General features: G+C 34.8%; 1 protein-coding gene across 1 annotated transcript in view; it reads left to right on the plus strand.

The window, feature by feature from the left end:
* Positions 1-21007, plus strand: part of quoa (quattro a) — a 149712-nt gene that overhangs the window by 61322 nt on the left and 67383 nt on the right. The window contains 1 exon segment of the mRNA XM_073822759.1: positions 20078-20877. Coding sequence (XP_073678860.1) covers positions 20078-20877 — 800 coding nt within the window.

The following is a 21007-nucleotide window of genomic DNA, read 5'->3' on the forward strand; positions in this document are numbered from 1 at the left end:
TGTTGCTATGCAGTCACTAGCATGTTCTGGTCATTCTGAGTGTGTTGCTAGGCTTCAGAATGCTCTTGGAGATTGCAAGGTGGTTCTAGGATCTAGGTGGTTGATACTTCTACTGCAGAAGGTTGCTAGGGGGTTACTAGCTGGTTGCTAGGGACTTTTTAGTGGTTATTAGGTTGATAGCTGGTTACTAGGGTATTGTTATGCAGGAACGAGCATGTTCTGGTGGTTTCTAGTATGTTGCTAGGTTTTAGGATTTAGGTGGTTAATAGAGCACTGCTATGCAATTACTAGGAAGTCCTGGGTGGTTGTCAGGGGGTTGTTAGGGTCTTTTGGTGGTTGCCAGATTGATATCTGGTTACTAGGGCGTTGCTATGCAGTCACTAACATGTTCTAGTGGTTTCTAGTCTGTTGCTAGGTTCTAGGATGTTCTTGAAAGTTGCCATGCAGTTGTTTGGGTGTTCTGGAAGGTTGCCAGAGGGTTGCTAGGATATTTTTTGGTGGCTGATATCTGGTTACTAGGGCATTGCTTTGTAGTCACTAACATGTTCTAGTGGTTTCTGTGTTGTTAGGTTCTAGGATTTAAGTGGCTGATAGAGCATTGTTTATGCAGTTACTAGGATGTTTTGGGTGGTTGTCAGGGGGTTGCTAGGGTTGACAGCTTGGAGTTGATGTTCTTGGAGGTTGCTAGAGCCATTCTATGTAGTTGTAGTTGCTAGATGGTTACTTAGGCGTTACTATGTAGTTGCCAAGGTGTTCTACTAGGTGATTACTAGTGCATTGCTATGCAGTTGCTGGGGTGTTGTAGATGATTGCTAGAGCGTTGCTATGTGGTTGCTGGGGCATTTTAGATGCTTGCTAGGGTATTGCTATGTGGTTGCTGGGATATTGCTATGGGGTTACTGCTGTGTGACTGCTAGGATCTTGCTATGCTGTTGCTGGGATATTGCTATGGGGTTGCTGGGGCGTTGCTGTGTGGCTGCTAGGATCTTGCTATGGGGTTGCTGGGGTGTTCTAAATGATTGCTAGGGCGTTGCTATGTAGTTGCTGGGGGTGCTTTAGGTGATTGCTAGGGTGTTGCTATGTGGTTACTAGGGCATTGCTATGCGGTTGCTGGGGCACTCTAGATTAGGGCTGCAACGATTAATCGAACGATGTTGTGAGGCGCGTTTAGTCAATGAAGCCGGTACTTTGATTAGTAGTAAATCCCCATCACGTGCGTTCAGCTGGAGCGGCAATTCAAACACCCCGCCGTAAATCACTGACAAGCCACGCCAAATCGCGCTCAAAATCGAATTCGCAACATGCATTGTTGTAATCGTTGCAGCCCTACTCTAGATGATTGCTTGGGCATTGCTATGCAGTTGTGGGGGTGTTTAAGATGATTGCTAGGGTGTTACTATGCGGTTCCTGAGGTGTTCTATATGATTGTCAAGGTGTTGCTATGCAGTTGCTTGTGTGTTCTAGATGATTGCTAGGGTGTTGCTAAGCAGTTGCTATGGTGTTCCAGTCAATAGATGATTCTGCAACTTAAATATGACAGACTGATTATTCCTTAACATGCCTCCACTAAAATCATTTCAGACACAATCCATAATCATTAATTTGTTAAATCCATAATCTCAACACTGTGAATCTCAAAGCAGAAGTCTATGAGAGTGATATTGGCTTCAGTCTGGCTTCATAAGTAATAAAATAAAATGGAGAATATTACTTTGCTGCTCTTATCATATTTGCTTTTATTACTGTTACAGTGACCTCATTTCCAGTGCAGCATCTCAATACAGATTCCTCAAAGTGTGAGTGTAATGAAAGCCTTTATCGATGACGTATGACGCGACTAGCTGAGAGACTTAATTATCTGTGAGTGTTAATGTGATTTCTAGAGCTGCACCGGCATCCGCACTAGTTTAAGTCATTGAAATCGAGCGAAACTCATGGGTAATGCAGTGTGCCGCCACGGCCGGCCCTTCAGAGCCCAAACCACAACAGACTGATGAATTACCCCACGGCTACAAGGCCAAGAGGATAAACACAAACACACACATATGCAGACACACATACAGACTGAGATCACAAACGAACACTGGCTCTACATGGCTGTTCTCTCTTTCTAATTACTTTATTAAAAAAAACAGTTTTCAGGTCCATATGGGCTTAATTAAAGAAATAAGCAACTTTAGACCATGTTACACTGATTTTATTACGGTTAAGGGGTGTTTTTAGCTATGACATGAAGCAGCCCTCATTAAACCACGGTAAGATCACTGTAATGTTCACTGTAATTTTCAACATGAAAAACAAAAATACGTTATAATTAAAATAAAAATCTGTTATTTTAGTATCATTGAGATATATTATAGCGTTTATTTATATATTGAGTTTTTATATTTTCGGTTTTCATTTAAATATAACCAGTAATTTACAGTAACATTTTACATATACCTATATAACTAGCTGCTTTCTAGATTTTATTTAATGTTTATTTTATTTTATTACTGGTAATGAAAATGACTAATGAAAAAACTAAATAAGTAAATAAATCAGTGCTATTCTAAAGAAAATTATGTTTTTTCATCAATTTAATAACTTGCTTCCATTGTAGTCTTCCATGCTTCTTAAAGAGCAGACAGGGGAAAAATTAAGTTTTATAAAGGAAATGCTTTTAAAAGCCTCCCCCAGAAATTCTTTTTAAACTTTTTTTGTAGAATAATCACGTAATGGATAAATTTTGGACAAAAACTGGACAGTTTCCAAGAAAACAAAGTACTTTCTGAGATCACTCCTTTATTTATGTTCAGAATGGAATGATAAATGTACTACTTTTTTATTTTTTTTACATTTACACATTTAGCAGATGCTTTAACCCAAAGCAGAACAAAGGCAATTTGTCACATAGCCAAAAATATTCAGAATATAGAGCAAGTGAAACAGTAAGCATTATTCAGCGATTGCCACCTAACTTTGTTACATTTCGCATTCATTTAACCGTGGTCCAGTTATTATGATAAAAATAAGATGGTTTTCACTGAATTTTGTGTAGAGTGTCTTAATTTTAGGCAGTCTAATCAAGTAATGAGTCAAAATAGATGTTAAATGTCACTACTGTAATTACTTTAATATTATTCCTCACACTGGTAATAAAAGGTCAAGTTGACCTCATTATTTTTATTTAAAAAAAAAAACATTATTAAATTTGAATTTATATAAATATCTCAAATAAAATACCATCAGAAAGCAACACTGTGTTTGTTTCACAGGGGTGTGATTTTAAAAAGAGGACTTTGTGAACGTGACTCATCTCAAACCCCCACCGAGAACAATTTTTATCTTCACAGCACAACATTCTCTCTGGAGTGCATGTTGCAATCCTTTCTAAGCTCCCAAAACCTCTGAAAGAGAACACAAACGCATTCCACATGGGCAAATACTCAAGAAAACAAGTGTTTTTGTATGTATATCACTCTTACTGATACTCATACTTACAGCAGTCACACTGAAGTATTAACCATCCTGCTTTCTCAAAATGTGTGCTTTTATTGATCAAGTGCGCCATTTTCACCTGCTGGATGAGAAAACAGGTGAAAAAACCCACAGATGCACACTGGAGGAGGAACCCAATCCATAGGGACTAGAAGAACAGTTGACATTAACCAATAGAAATACAGAAATGGCAATTGACATGCATTTGTTGTAAGCAAGCATTCACCTCATCAGTTATTCATGAAACACACGGCTGGATTCAGGGAACATGACATGTCACATCAGCACGCTACAATTACAGAAATGCGATTTGCATTAAAGATTAACTACAGACACGCTCATCACAGGTTAACGGCATTCTGTTCACCACAAACCACTCGAATCACGAACACTGCTGCTCCTGCATTAATCATGAACTAGTCCTGCTCTGAATGCGCTTTAAACCAACTCTAAATGTTACCGTGATATTTATTTTTGGCCCCACGAGGGAACGCAAACTGTCGTCCGTGTAACAATAACACACTGTTCAAATATTATCAATCAAAATGAAGAAAAGGGCCAAAAATGTCTCTTGTTCTGACCGTCTTCACTCATCTTGGCAATTTCAACAATAGAATAGGCCTACTAGCACTTATAGCACTTTATGTACAATGCAATGCCATTTCTTTTTAAAGTGTATAATTTACTACCAGAGTAAAAACTGATTCTACACCAGTTTTCATGGGGGTTGCATTTATAAAAAAATGTACTTGAAAGAGTACACGCATTATGATACATGTTTCAAAGCTACTATGCTACACGGTGTCACAATTGAAGAATAATAAAATCTCTCTAAAAAAAAAAAGAGATGTTACTTTGCATTTTAATGCAACAATGCATTAAAATTTGCATTCCAATAATGGCTTATGAAAACTTTCTTTTTTTTTGTAGGACAATCATGTAATGGATACATTCAGGACACGAGCTGGAAGATTTCCCAGATAAAACAAAGTACTTTGTGAGAATACTTTACATTCATAATGGAATACAAACATTTTTGAAAGAGCATGTAAAACAGTAGATATTATTCAACAATTGTCTTGTAACTTTATTATTTTTCACCTTTATTTAAGTCTAATGTTCACACTGCAATTCTTTTCTTTTTTTATTCAGTATTTTTGACTTGTTTTCCATAACAGAAGTCTATTAGATACAGCTGAAGTCAAAAGTTTACATACACCTTGCAGAATCTGCAAAATGTTCATTATTTTACCAAAATAAGAGGTTTTTTGTTTGTTTGTTTGTTTAGTGATAGTTGTTCATGAGCCCTTGTTTGTCCTGAACAGTTAAACTGCCCGCTGTTCTTCAGGAAAATCCTTCAGGTCCCACAAATCTTTGGTTTTTCAGCATTGTTGTGTATTTGAACCCTTTCCAACAATGACTGTATGATTTTGAGATCCATCTTTTCACACTGAGGACAAATGAGGAACTCATATGCAACTATTACAGAAGGTTCAAACGCTCACTGATGCTTCAGAAGGAAAAACAATGCATTAAGAGTTTGAAGATCAGGGTAAATTTCACTTATTTTGTCTTCGGGGAAACGTAAGAATCTTCGGTAGCTTCTGAAGGGCAATAAGATAAAGTGTATCTTGATTTAAGAATTTGTAGATATTTTTAATGGAAAACAAGTCAAAAATACTATTTTGCAGTGCATTTTTTTATTATGACAATAAAAGTTAGAAATTAACTTCTTTGGTATTAACCTTTGGTAGATTAATCAAATTAAAAAAAAAAAAAAAAAACTCATTACTTCGCCTATCATTTTCTGTCTCTCCTTGAACTGTAAACTGTGTACCTTAACATTTGCAGTCAATCAACTAATATCTCATGAAACACAAGAACAAATTTAACTAAATTTTAACAACTTACATAATTATGTAGGCTATACATGCTAATGTTTTAGAAAAAGTGCCACGTGTGCAGAATAATATAAGAGAAATTGCATTTGATACAGTTTATTTGAGCAATAGAAATGTAAAAATGCCATACACTGAATCTCAGCATCTGCTAAATTAATAAATGTAAATGTAAGTGCATTGTGGAATACAGTATTTCATGCACTTTCACAAAATGCAATAGTTCACCTGTCTATTGCATACAGATTGTTCATGCATAGTGCATATACTGCACACTGGTGAAAGAGTACCAGTATCGAAGCAGTATGCAGTAACGCCATTTATTTTACTCAGTGTGTAGCTTTGGCATTCAGTCACCAAATACAGTTGTAAATGTATTATTCTAGAAAAGATCCTTTTCCAAGAGCCATCATGACAAATACAAAGTGAACATTCATCCACACAAAAGGAGAACATCTATCTCATTTATGAGTTTGAAACTGTAGGTCATTAACATTGAAGTCTGTAGCCCAGTGGCTCATGGAAATGGGTCTGTCCCGTGGAGTGCTGGCAGTGCGGCGCAGACATGATCTCATGCTAGTGCTGGGAGATACTACACCAATTACTCCTCTCGGTGGGGGAGGTTTATTTACGGAGGCGTTTTTGGCTTAAAATAAGCTAAAGGGGTCGGAAGACCTCGCGGCACCCGGCGACACCCCGCCCCTCTCCCGCTGAGGGCGGCCAATCGCGACTGTGGAAATGTGCTGACATCACAGGCATGTGACGCTACGGCCGTTAGTCGTGTTTGGGCTCCTGCGGCGAGTGTTACGTTTGCTCTATTTCAGGGCATTTAAGTTGTTAAACTTTTTTACTCTGAGACAGTGTGTGTGGATTCCAATTCTTTGCATAACTCAGCAGAAGCTTGATTCAAATCATGTCTTGTTGACATGTGCTGTTATTGACCAGACTTAAAATTTTCACATCATGCAGAATTAAACACCTTTGCAATTCACTAGAAAAACTGCAACTTAGCAACTGCATAGCAACCACATAACTCCATAGCGACCTCATAGCAACACCTAGAACACCTTGTCAAATGCACAGCAATGCATTAGAAAATACCCACATAGATCACCAGACCAACTGCACAGCTATCACATAACTCCATAGTGACCTCACAGCAACACCTAGAACACCTTGTCAACTGCAAAGCAATGAACTACAAAAAAAACCCAGATTGATCACCATAGCAACTGCATAGTGAGCTCATAGTAACCATTTAGCAATCACATAGCAATGTTTAGAACACCTTGTCAACTGAAAAGCAATGCACTAGAAAAACCCACATAGATCAACATAGCAACTGCATAGCAACCACATAATGACTGTGTAAAAAGCTCATAGTAACATAGCAACTGCATAGCAACACCTAGAACACCTTGTAAACTGCAAAGCAATGCACTAGAAACAGCCCACATAGATCACCATAGCAACTGCATAGCAACCCCACAACGAATGCATAGCGAGCTCATAGTAACCACATAGTAACTGCATAGCAATGCCTAGAACACCTTGCCAGATGAACAATGTTGTAGAAAAAAACAGAGATCACCATAGCAACCACATAACGACTGCATAGCAACTGCATAGCAACACCTAGAACATCATGTCAACTGAAGCAATGCATTAGAAAAACCCCACAGAGATCACCATAGCAACCACATAACGACTGCATAGCAACCTCATAGCTACACCTAGAACACCATGTCAACTGAAGCAATGCATTAGAAAACCCCCACAGAGATCACCATAGCAACCACATAGCAACTGCATAGCAACCTCATAGCAACACCTAGAACACCATGTCAACTGAAGCAATGCATTAGAAAAACCCCACAGAGATCACCATAGCCACCACATAACGACTGCATCGCAACCTCATAACAACACTGCAAAGCAATGCAGTATAAAAAAATAGAGATCGCCATAGCAACCACATAACAACTGCACAGCAACCTCATAGCAACGGCTAGAACACCTTGTCAACTGCAAAGCAATGCACTAGAATAAAAAACACAGATTACCATAGCAACTGCATAGCAACCACATAACAACTGCATTGCAACCTCATAGCAACACCTAGAACACCTTGTCAATTGTAAAGCAATGCACTAGAAAATCCCCCACATAGATCACCAGACCAATTGCATAACAATCACATACCAACTGCATAGCAAGCTCATAGTAACCATATAGCGACTGTATGGGAACAGCTTGAACACCTTGTCAACTTAAGCAATGCAGTAGAAAAACCTACAGAGATCAACATAGCAACCACATAACAGCTCCATAGCAAACTCATAGCAAACCCTAGCAAACCCGACTGCATAGCAACACCTTGTTGACTGCAAACAATGCACTAGAAAAACAACAGATCACCATAGCAACTTTATAGCAACCACATAGTGACTGCAATATGAGCTCATAGTAACCACATAGCAATGTCTAGAACACCATGTCAACTGCAAAACAATGCTCTAAAAAACACATAGATCACCATATCAACTTCATAGCAACCACATAGCGACTGCATAGCAAGCTCATAGTAACCACATAGTAACCACATAGCAATGCCTAGAACACCTTGTCAACTGAAGCAATGCATTAGAAAAACCCCACCACCACATAATGACAGCGATGCTCTAGAAAAAAAACACATAGATCACCATAGCAACTTCATAGAAACCACATAGTGACTGCATAACGAGCTCATAGCAACCACACAGCAACTACTTAGCAACCACATAACACATAGAACACACTGTCAACTGCAAAACAATGCGCTAGAAAAAAAAAAACACACAATCACCATAGCAACCACATAACCACATTGCGACTGCATGGTGAGCTCATAGTAACCACATAGCAACCGCATAACAACACATAGAACACACTTGCTGCGTCCGAAATCGCATACTGCTTCAGTAGGTACTACATTTAAATTCAAACGTACTTCATGACCATTAAAACAGTACGTTCTATATAGTATGAATATGGGTAGTATGAATGGAATTCGGACGTACTACATCCGCCGCGTCTCCACTTTCCGCCATTTTTTTCGAATTACGACTCCTCTCCTGGAGCCTGAAGTGTCCATGGTATGCCTACTGCAGAATTCGGGCGGAAGCAATAGGTCATCCGAGTACTTCTCGCCTACTGTATTTCGAATACTATGAATTCGGACATACTACTTCGCATTCTATATAGTAGGGAAGTATGCGATTTCGGACGCAGCGACTGTCAACTGCAAAACAATGCACTAGAAAAAAAAAAACCACACAATCACCATAGCAACCACATAGCGACTGCATGGTGAGCTCATAGCAACCACATAGCAATGTATGGAACACCTTGACAACTATAAAGCAATGCAGTAGAAAAAAAACAGAGATCGCCATAGCAACCACATAGCAACATCTAGAACACCTTGTCAACTGCAAAACAATGCACTAGAAAAAAAAACACATAGATCACCATAGCAACTTCATATCAACTTCATAGCAACCACATAGCGAGTTCATAGCATAGTAACCACATAGCAACGTCGAGAACATCTTGTCGACTGCAAATCAAATAGATCACCCTAGCAACTGAATAGCAACCACATAATGACTGCATAGTGACTTCATAGCAACCGCATAGCAACCAAATTGTGACCTCATAGTAACCACTTACCAATTTTGCAAACATTCAGAAAGCCATAGCAACTACATTGCAACATCCTAGGAACCACAGAATACCATAGCAACACCCTGACAACATACTTGAAATTAATTTACTTGAGAAGAAAAAACTATGATAGATGTTTTCAGAGAATATATATTTTAATTGTTAATTTTTCTTATCTTTCACAGATAAACCTAAACTTCCACTTACCCCAGTAATGTTTTTTCTTGTATTCAATTTTGCATCTTCAGTAATTTGATCTCATTTTAAGGCTGTTGACTGGAACGCAAGACCATTTTGTCTTTAGAAAAGAACATTTAAACAAGAAAACAATTTAACCACATCTCTAAATACTATTATTGTCAAGAATAAAACATATTATTGTGGAACTCATTGTACGAGGCCCCAATTATATAATATAATGTGGCTTTTATAAATATTATAATAATAATAATGGCATTCCCAGCAAAGGGCATGAAGCTGAGTAAATGAGTGAATTATAGAGAAAGACACAGCACTAGTACAGCGAGCAGATCATTATGCAAGCGGCGAGAGAGAGACACACGAACTGCACTCGGCCGGTCTGGAGAGCCAGACTGTGCGTCTGTTATTACGACCCTATTGAGGGGGAAGCTTTTAATCTAAGCAAACTGCCCATTGCTCCATTATTAAGAGTGCAGCTCTAATGGGCCGGAATTAAATGATACAGACCTGTAGGAGAAGCTGCGGAGTGTGCAGCGTGATCTTTAGGAGTGACCGGAGTAAATCTGCCCCGGCTAGGTAAATGTAGCACATTAGAGTCCATTTATCCATCAGTGTTATTTACCAGGCGGTTGAACGCTGCTGTCATAATGTAACTGAAGTCAGTGTGTATCTCTGAACTGAAGCTTCCACTGGACTCCATCTGAATGCAATCATGCAGGGACGGTTCCTCAAAAGACCTTAAGAAAAAAAAAAGCACACAAGTCCTGGCATTTCACACAGAGTATGCTAACCCAAAGATTGTGACAAACTGTCATGGTTCGGGTAAGTCTTTTATATTTAACATACACTACTGTGCACATTTTTCAGTAAAATTAGTTTTTGAAAGAAAACAATACTTGTTTTTAATAATACCAGTAGGTGGCGGCAACTCAATGTTTTAATAAGTGAGTCATTTAGTCATTCATTCAAGTTTACAGTGTATAGGGAAATAAAACTTTAATGTTGAACTTTAAATTTGATAGCTAAATATCACATTTAAAAATTACTGTCTCTAAAACCCTCTCTTTTCTTTATTTAAAGTTCATTTAGACAATATGGAAACTATCCAAAGCTTTGTTAATCCTAAAGCAGTCAAACCTAGCAACACATTCCTATGAAAATTAACCATGGTTCTACTACCAAAAAAAAAAACATGATTACTGTAGATAATTTTTAAAAGGAATTTGTATCTGTGTATACACTCTAAAAAATAAAGGTTCTTTATTGGCATCAATAGTTATTTGAAGAACCTTGAACATCCATGGAACTTTTCAAATGCGGACAAGGTTCTTCATAGTCGAAAAAGGTTCTTTAGATTTTTAAATTGTTCTTCAAAATGGCTCTTTTAAAAACAGTTAACTGAAAATGGTTCTTCTATGGCATCTCAGCAAAAACACCCTTTGGAACTTTTATTTTTAAGAGTGTACGTTCTTTTTTTCTTTGTTTTGTTGTTATAACTGTACTGCCTTAATGGTTTAATGTTTTGTACTGTTTAATAAAAGAAAGAAAGAAAGAAAGAAAGAAAGAAAGAAAGAAAGAAAGAAAGAAAGAAAGAAAGAGATCAGAAAAAAGATTTGAAGTCCCAATCTGAACCAAATGATTCGCAAACCATCTCTGAAGTTCCGATCTGAATCAAATGATTCGCGATCCGAAGTCCGAATCAAATGATTCGCGATCCACGCTCTGAGGTCCCGATCTGAATAATGATTTGCAAACCATCTCTTAAGTTCCGATCTAAATCAAATGATCCGCGATCTGCGTTTCAGAGTCCTGATCTGAATCACATGATTAGCAAACCCGCTGCAAAGTCTTAATCTGAATCAATGATTCAAGAACCAGCTCAGAAGTTTGATTCAAATAAAATGATTCGCGATATCCTTATCTGAATCAAAAGATTCACAAACCCGATCCAAATCAAAATGATTCATTTCAAATTGAGGCTTTGGAGCACTTATCATGAATCATTCGATTCGTAAAACTGCTCCGTACTTCCAAACTGAATCAAAACTTTCATGAACCCGATCGAAATCGAATGATTTGCAATAAGCGCTTTGAAGTCCCTATCTGAATCAAATTAATTTGCAATAAGGCTTTGGTCCCGATTAAATTCATATGAATCGCAATACGCGCTTTGAAGTCGCGATCTGCATCAAATGAATTTCAACATCATTTGCGATGTCGAAAATCGAAAATAAAAGGCTCTTTGATCTGCTTTTGCTAGTGAATCGTTTGCAAAGAATGATCGAAGTCACGAGTTTGAATTTGAATCAATCTTAGCAGTTTAAGAGTAAATGGCTTTAATCATGTTTATACGACATGAAATGGCTATAAAATGGCGGCGCCCATGCAGGCTGCGGCTTACAGAGCTCCCGAGACTGCGGTGTTTAATGTTAATTTTTGTATGTCTTTGTCCGCAAAAATAAGTACAGGACCCCAAAAACTCCCATATATCGCAAAAACAGTTTTTACGCTCACATGAGGTGGAAACACAGCTACTGTCAGCGCTACTACTGGCTACAGCAAGCTAAGCCAGTAGTAGTGCTGACAGTAGCTGTGTTTCCATTAGAGATTTGCGCAAAACTTTGGCGCTATTTTATAAATGTCCATTGAAAAGTATTGCGAAATGACGGCATTTCCATTAACCGATGTTATGCGACAAACATAATTTTTTTTCCTCTCGCGATATCTTTATAAAGCTGCGTTTCCATTACCCCTTAAATTGCGCAAAATGAAATTGCGAATTGAAAATATGCCTAATGGAAACGCATCAATTGCGCAAAAACTCCCATATATCGCAAAAAAGTTTTTATGCTCGCATGAGGTGGTTTTTCGGCAATTCGGAAATGAAATATTTTGCAAAACAGCAACGGAAACGTTTTTTTTTTTTTGCATTCACAGGTCACATTCAATTAAATATAGCCAAAATCCCACAAAAATCTGTTACCATGACTTATCGCGAGAGGAAAATATTACGTTCAGTCGCATCGGTTAATGGAAACACTGTCATTTTGCAACACTTTTCAATCGACATTTATAAAATATTGAGCAAATCTGCGATGGAAATGTGCCTAGTATCTGCGTTTCCATTACACCTTAAATTGCACAAATTGAAATTGCAAATTGAAAATGCGCCTAATGGAAACATGTCAATTGCGCAAAAACTCCCATATATCGCAAAAAAAGTTTTTACACTTGTATGAGGTGGTTTTTCGGGCAATTCGGAAAAGGAATATTTTGCAAAACAGCAATGGAAATGTTTTTATGCATTTACAGGTCACATACGAATAAATATAGCCAAAATCCCACAAAAATCTGTTGCCTTGACTTATCGCGAGAGGAAAAAAATACGTTTCATTCGCATAACATCGATTAATGGAAACGCCTTCATTTCACAATACTTTTCTTTTGACATTTATAAAATAGCACCAAAGTTTTGTGCAAATCTCCAATGGAAATGCAGCTACTGTCAGCACTACTACTGGCTTAGCTCGCTATGTCTTTATGAAGCTGCGTTTCCATTACCCCTTAAATTGCACAAATTAAAATTGCGAACTGAAAATATGCCTAATGGAAATGTGTCAATTGCGCAAAAACTCCCATATATCGCAAAAAAGTTTTTACACTCACATGAGGTGGTTTTTCGGCAATTCGCAAAAGGGATATTTCGCAAAACAGCAATGGAAACGTTTTTTCCGCATTTACAGATAAATCCAACAAAAATCCATTACCATGACTTATTGCGAGAGGAAAATATTACGTTTCAGTCGCAAAACATCGGTTAATGGAAACACTGTCATTTTGCAATACTTTTCAATCGACATTTATAAAATATTGCGCAAATCTGCAATGGAAATGTGCCTAGTAGCTGCGTTTCCATTACCCCTTAAATTGCACAAATTGAAATTGCAAATGAAAAAATATGCCTAATGAAAACGTGTCAATTGCGCAAAAACTCCCATATATATCGCAAAAAAGGTTGTACGCTCGTATGAGGTGGTTTTTCAGGCAATTCGAGAAAGAAATATTTCACAAAACAGCAATGGAAACGTTTTTTTCGCATTTACAGAAAAATCCAACAAAAATCCATTACCATGACTTATCGCGAGAGGAAAAAATTACTTTCATTCGCATAACATCGGTTAATGGAATCGCCATCATTTCGCAATACTTTTTAATGGACATTTATAAATGTCAAAAGTTTTGCGCATATCTGTGATGGAAACGCATCTACTGTCAGCACTACTACTGGCGTATCTCGCTATATTTCTATGAGATTATTTGAAATTAGCGAAAAAGTATTATGTTTACAAATAAAATATCCACATTTCCATTCCGAATATAACTGCTTTCCACATCGAAACATCCAACACAAATCTACGAACATGTTCAGGTGAGGTAACCGGTTTACTGCTAACTAGTAACACTATTACGACGAGTTTCCTTTACCTGGGATAAAAGCAGGGTTTAGAATGACAATAACCTTGGTTTAAGCGCAGTGTGAAAGCCCTTAGATGTGTTTTAGTGTATAGTTTACATGACAACCGATTCCACAAAAAATCAATTACATATCACATCGTGAAGCGCAACCGGACACGTTCCCACATACTAGAACTAGAGCAGCTTCCCAGCGGACTTGGCTCACATGGACGCGCGCGGCGTATGCCAGGAACGGCACGCATGCACTCCATCAGTAACGTAATCCAGCCTTCAACTCGTGCGCACACACACAGATGGGCGTCAGAGAGCTGGCGGGAACTCGCCACATTGTGCTAAATACAATCTGATCACACAAACACCGTGAAAAATACATCGCAGGCAGTTTCACCTTTCAGCAGCTCCACCTCTAGGGCTGCGGAGAAGGCGCTCTGTCGGAAGGGTCACAAACTCGCGTGTTTGTCTAAAGTCTAACAAGGTGGATGATATCCAGGTCTGAAGTAGGACAGCTTGCCACTTTTCCCATTGAGTCCATGGAGGCTTTGGTGTGGATTAGCAGGGGCTTATGGGTAGAATTTCAGAGGATATTTTGAACCCAATATGAACGTCCTGTTTGCTAATTTGTAATGTGGCACTATGTTTGTTCACCGCATGCTTTATGAAAGTAAACCAGATTTATTGTCGGATTTACTGTTCAAGCCGGCAGATCTAGAGATCACTCTAAATATGACATGTGGGTCACTCCTGTGGGAGTTTTTGGACTGTTTTTAAGTCTGCATTCAAAACTAGGGGACCAGGAGCCACTTGGGGGTCTCAAAACACTTCCAAGGGGCTGAATGACAGCTTAAAATGATTTAAAACAAGGGTTCAATGAGCAAAAACAGCTAAAAATCTAAAATGAAAATGGAAATCATATCTAGACTTTTTATTTAAAATTATTAGTAATTCATCAAAAATATTTGGTAAACTTAATTGTGTATATTTTATAACTTTATAAATATTGATAATTATTCATTCCAGAATTATATATTCAGAGCAGCAAACTGCTACTGAAGACTGTTCTGTCTTTTATATGTAATGTTTTTGTTTTAATTATTTTCTGAAATTCTATTATAGAAATTCTAGTAAATAATCATAATAATAATTAGGCTATACACAATACAATTATTTTGTTTACAATAATAATAATAATAATAATAATAAATAAAAATAAATATAGATATTTCTAAAAATAAATTATGGATAAAATTTAATTATTGATTGAAAAAAACTAGATTTTTGCAAATAAAGTATTTAATACTTGTAATTTATTTAAAAATATCCATAATTATTATTTTTTAATTATTAATAATTAAAAATATTTGATGAACTTAGTAAATTATTAATTAATTGTGTATAATATATTCTTTATAAATATTTATTTAATTAACTCTAGAATTATATATTCAACTGTATTAATAATATCATATTTAAAATAGAGCTATGCTATTATAATATTAATACAGACTAATTATAATAAATAATCATAATTAGCCATACATAATGAATATTGTTTATACAAGTATTGAGTACTTGTAAATTATTTTTTAAATTAAATATAAAATATTATTCAATATATTATTTATTTATACAATTTCATAATTTATAGTGTATTTATTGTATATTAAATTCAATTAAAATATGTACAATTATTAATCCATACAAAAATTATTAATAGTTTAACAAAATTATTTGGTGAACATATAGTTAATTAATTGTGTATATTATATTACTTTATTAATATTTATAATTATTAATTCATTCAAGAGTTATATTAAAATATATTAATAATATAATATTGTATATAGATCTATAATATTAATATAGCCTAATTATAATAAATAATCATAATAATCAGCTATACATAATGACTATTGTTTACACAAGTATCGAGTACTTGTAATTGATTTGCAAATATATAATATATAATTAAATATAAAATATTATTTAATATATTATTTATACAATTTCGTAATTACATATCACATAATTATATATTCAACTATTAATAATATAATATTTAAAATAGAGCTATGATATTATATTAATACAGCCTAATTATAATAAATAATCATAATATTAGCCATACATAATGACTATTGTTTATACAAGAATTGCTTGTAATTTATGTGCAAATACATAATGTATAATTAAATATAAAATATTATTTGATATATCATTTATACAGTTCTGTAAATTTACAGTGCATTTATTGTATATTAAATTCAATTTAAAAATATGTATAATTATTAATCCATACAAAAATTCTTAATTCAACAAAATGATTTGGTGAAAATCATATCTGGCTATGAGTTACATGCAGGTAAATAAATACAAAATGATTCAATAAACCATTCTTATTCCCAGATTGGCTGTAAATGTATGATTACATTTGGTGTGTCTTCTCAGCTGTGTTGTGGTTAAATGAGCTGCATCTGATCATGTGGAGGGTTTTCACAGTGATTCATGCAGTCATCTGAGCTTCAGAAACCAGAACACGAGCTGATAGATTAAAACACAGATGAAGATAAAACAAACGCCATCTGAAGATTCACTTCAGAGGCTGGACAGGCTCTGTGTTTTTAGGACTGGATGCAGTAAAAGTGAGACGTGTTGTCGCTACACCGGACGATTTATGACTGCTTGTCTTGTGAGGTTTTGTGAATATATAGAGAATTAAACTGGATGTTCATGTTTGATCATAAAACAGACTGAAGCAGAGCAGCGAACTGCTACTAAAGACTAAAGGTCTTTTATATTTAATGTTTTTGTTTTAATTATTTTCTGAAATTCTATTATAGAAATTCTAGTAAATAATCATAATAATAATTAGGCTATACACATAATTTTGTTTACAATAATAACAATAAATATAGACATTTATTAAAATAAATTATGGATAATGTAATTATTGAACAAAAATATTTAATACTGGCAATTTATTTGAAAATATCTATAATTTATTATTTTAAATTATTAATAATTTATTACAAATATTTGATGAACTTAGTGAATTGTGTATATTATATTCTTTATAAATATTAATTCATTTGATATATTAAACTAACATAATATTTAAAATAGATGTATTCTATTATATTAAAGTCTATTTGTAATAAATAATCATAATTAGACCACACATAATGATTATTGGTTTACACAAGTATTAAGTATTGTAATTTATTTGCAAATATGTGATTTATAATATTAGTAAATATATAATTCATATTTTGTAATTTAAAGTGCATTTATTTTATATTACATTCATTTTTAAATATTTCTAATTATTAATTCATACCTAAATTAAATTTAGTTGCAAATATCTATAATTTATTATTTAAAATAAATTATTTATCAAAAATATCAAAACTTATAGTGAATTAATTGTCTATAAATTATATTACTTTATAAATATTTATAATTATTAATTAATTCTACAATTATATATTAAACTATATTATTATATATTAACTATATTATTAATATAGCCTAATTATAATAAATAATCATAATAATTATCCCGTACATAATAATGATTGTTTATTACAAGTATTAACCACTTGTGATTTATTTGATAATTTATAACATTATTAAACATATACTATTACTAAATGTATTACTTATAAAATTTACAGTGCATTTATTGTATATAACATTCTTTTATAAAAATGTATAATTATTCATACAAAAATTAATTTAGTTGCAAATATCTACAATTTATTATTTTAAAATTATTAATAATTATTTATCAAAAATATTTGGTGAACTTACAGTGAATTGTGTATACTATATAACTTTATAAATATTTTTTTATAATTATATAATTCCAGAATTATATATTCAACTATATTAATAATATGATATTTAAAATAGAGCTATGCTATTAAAATATTAATACAGCCTAATTATAATAAATAATCATAATAATTAGCCATACATAATGACTAGTTTATACAAGTATCGAGTACTTGTAATTTATTTGCAAATATATAATTAAATATAAAATATTATTCAATATATTATTTATACAATCTCGCAATTTATAGTGTATTTATTGTATATTAAATTCAATTAAAACTATGTATAATTATTAATCCATACAAAAATGATTAATTAGTTTAACATTATTTGGGAACATATAGTGAATTATTTGTGCAGATTATATTACTTTATTAATATTTATAATTATTCATTTCTTTTAAGAGTTATATTAAAATATATAAATAGATCTATAAAGTTTATATAGCATAATTATAAAAATCATAACAATTAGTCCATACATAATAATTGTAATTGTGTATAATTGTTATATAAGTATTAAGTACTTGCAATTTATCTGCAAATATATCATTTATAAGATTATTAAATATATAATATTATTACGTATATTACTTATCAGATAATAATGTAATTCATAGTGCATTTATTGTATAACATTAATTTTTTTAATATTTATCAAAATTTAATTTAGTTGCAAATATCTATTTTTTATTTAAATGTATTAATTTAATTAAAGATAAAATATATCCATTTATTGTATGTTATATTAATCTATAAATATTTATAGTAGAAATAACATGAATATAATACAATTTAAGACATGTATAATAATAAGACAATATTAATAATATGACTACGAAGGCAGATGCGAAATGGGACCAGTGACCATTCTGTCTTTTACATTCGATCTCTTCTGTCAAAATCTATATAATGTAATCATTATTACATTACATTCTTGTCATGGTATTGAAATTATGGTAAGTTTACTGTAAGGGGGGAAACTGAACTGAAATTAAAAATACATGTGAATAGTACCATGCATATGTCATGAATATATGAATGCTTTAGAATGAAGATTGTTTAATGAACACCATCTGCCAATCAGCTTCACTGGGAGAGAACACTGACCAATCACAGCACTGACGCCTTTCCAGCATAGACGCTCATGAATATTAATTAGACTGCTGCGGCATTGGAGTTAGATCAAGTGTGACATCACAGCGCCACCTACTGGAATATTGAAATGAATCACAGGATGATGAAAACACTGTTGAGAACTGAACTAAATGTATTAATAAATGTACAAATTCTACTTTTAAGTGAGGAAAAATGTTGTTGATGTTACTTGAATTAAAAAAAAAAACGTGAACTGAAAAATTATATCTCAAGGATACTAAAATAACAGTGGTATGAATCATACTTTTAGCTGGGAGACTAATAAAAATCATATAAATAAAAGAGGAATCTGTTTGTGATGTAAACATGATCTAAATAGCCTGCTTTGCTTGGCATTTTCCCACGAGAAGCTCTTGAATTATCCATGAGCTATTTTCATTAAGTCGTGACGGGAGAGCTTGTTAGTCCTAATTACATTATACACAAACAAAACAGACATATGAGAGAGATTTGCTTGTGCTGCGGACTCCAGAGCGCTCATCTGGAATATACTGTATGTCACTCGTTAGGAATTCAGTTCATATATGGGACAAATTTGTCACACAAAATTGGTCTACAAATAAACTTAGGGAAATTAGGGCTAGATATATATATTTTTTGCATGGTGTCTTTTTCTTGTATGGTAAAACATAATGGTCTGGATGGTAACAACCATGGATGCTTCTGAACTTATGAGAAATTAATTTTGCAAACATTTTCTGCATGCTAAATTAAAGTAAATAATCAGAATAATAATAATTAGCCAATGCACAAAATTATTATTTTGTTTTTACACACAATATATAATTAAGAATTTATAAAAAATATTTTGTCAAATATAGTGCATTAATTACATATTATTATATTACATAATAATAAATATTTGTTATTATTATATAATTTATATACATTATTAATAATAACTCTTATTCTGTATGTAAATTAATGTTATATATTACAGTAATTTAAATACATGTATATGTATGTATATATGTCACACCCCTGGACTTTGAGTTGGTTTCTCCCATCCATTTCCCCCCGCTGTTTTCTGTACTTGGTTTGTTCCCATCATTACCCACACCTGTGTTTGTAATCAACATGTCTATTTTATGTGTGTGCTTCCACTGATGTTTGTCGATCGTTAAATGTTACCACGCTGTGTTCCTGTTTCTGCCTGCTTCCATTGGATTATTAAATACCTTCACTTTTACTCCGTCGTTGTTCGTGTGTTTAGTGTGAATCGTGACAGAACGATCGACCGTAACAGTTTATTTTTTGTGAATTCCCCCCGTTTTGTTTTGCGTCCTTTTTCAGTCTTTTGTTTCCGTCGTGTTCATCACCAGTATTCACCATGAAACTCGCTTCAATCAACGTCCGCCCAAGGAGGGGAAACGCCATCCTGGAAGGCTATACCACCTTTATATTCCAGGATGGCAGGGATCTTGAGGACTACGTGGAGGAGTTTATTAGCATTTGCCATCTTGCTAGCTGCGATGACGTCTGCCTTATGGAGGGATTTTGGTGTGGACTGGATGAGGATCTCCGCTTCGTCATGCCCGAAGGTGAACCATGCTGGACCCTAACGCAATATATTAACATCTTGCTGAGTGCTTGGGGTTCAGAGCTCTGCCTTGACGAAGCGGAGGAGGATTACAACGCCGTCCAGTCACACCAGGCAGACGTCTCGCAGCACGACCCGGAACCCAGCCAAGTACCATCCCGACCCGCGGAATATCAGCCTGAGCCCACCGCTGACGGGGAGCTACCGCCCGCCGCGACCAGCGTGCCATCGCGAGGAGGAGCGACAGAGCAGCTGATCGTCAAGGAGCCAGAGTGGCACGAGGCGTCAGACCAGGTGTGTGAGCCGGCTGCAGTAACCGCGACGGTGGAGAAGATAGTGGAAGTTGAGAATGCTAAGGACAGCATTACCCACTGCACCACCACTGAGGGTGAGCTTAATGAGATTCCGGGAACTTTTTCTATGGACAATGCTATGGACATTTCTGTGATTAATATGGACTATTCTGAGGATGTTTGGACTGAACTTTCTAATATCTCTGAACTTACTACCCATCATAATTTCCCACCCACCCTCCCTCAGTTTATTAAGGATAATGTGTCAGCCATGCCACCACTGCCACCTGTCAGTCCTTCTGCTCACCCTCAGCTTAACATCTGTGCAGTGGGTTCGCCGCAGGTCTGCCAGTCAACATCGGCGTCATGGCTGGAGGATTCCTCATCTCCGCCTCCAGCCTCAGAGTCCCGGACTCCGC

This window comes from Garra rufa, chromosome 18 (assembly GCF_049309525.1).
Source record: "Garra rufa chromosome 18, GarRuf1.0, whole genome shotgun sequence".
Taxonomy (NCBI): domain Eukaryota; kingdom Metazoa; phylum Chordata; class Actinopteri; order Cypriniformes; family Cyprinidae; genus Garra; species Garra rufa.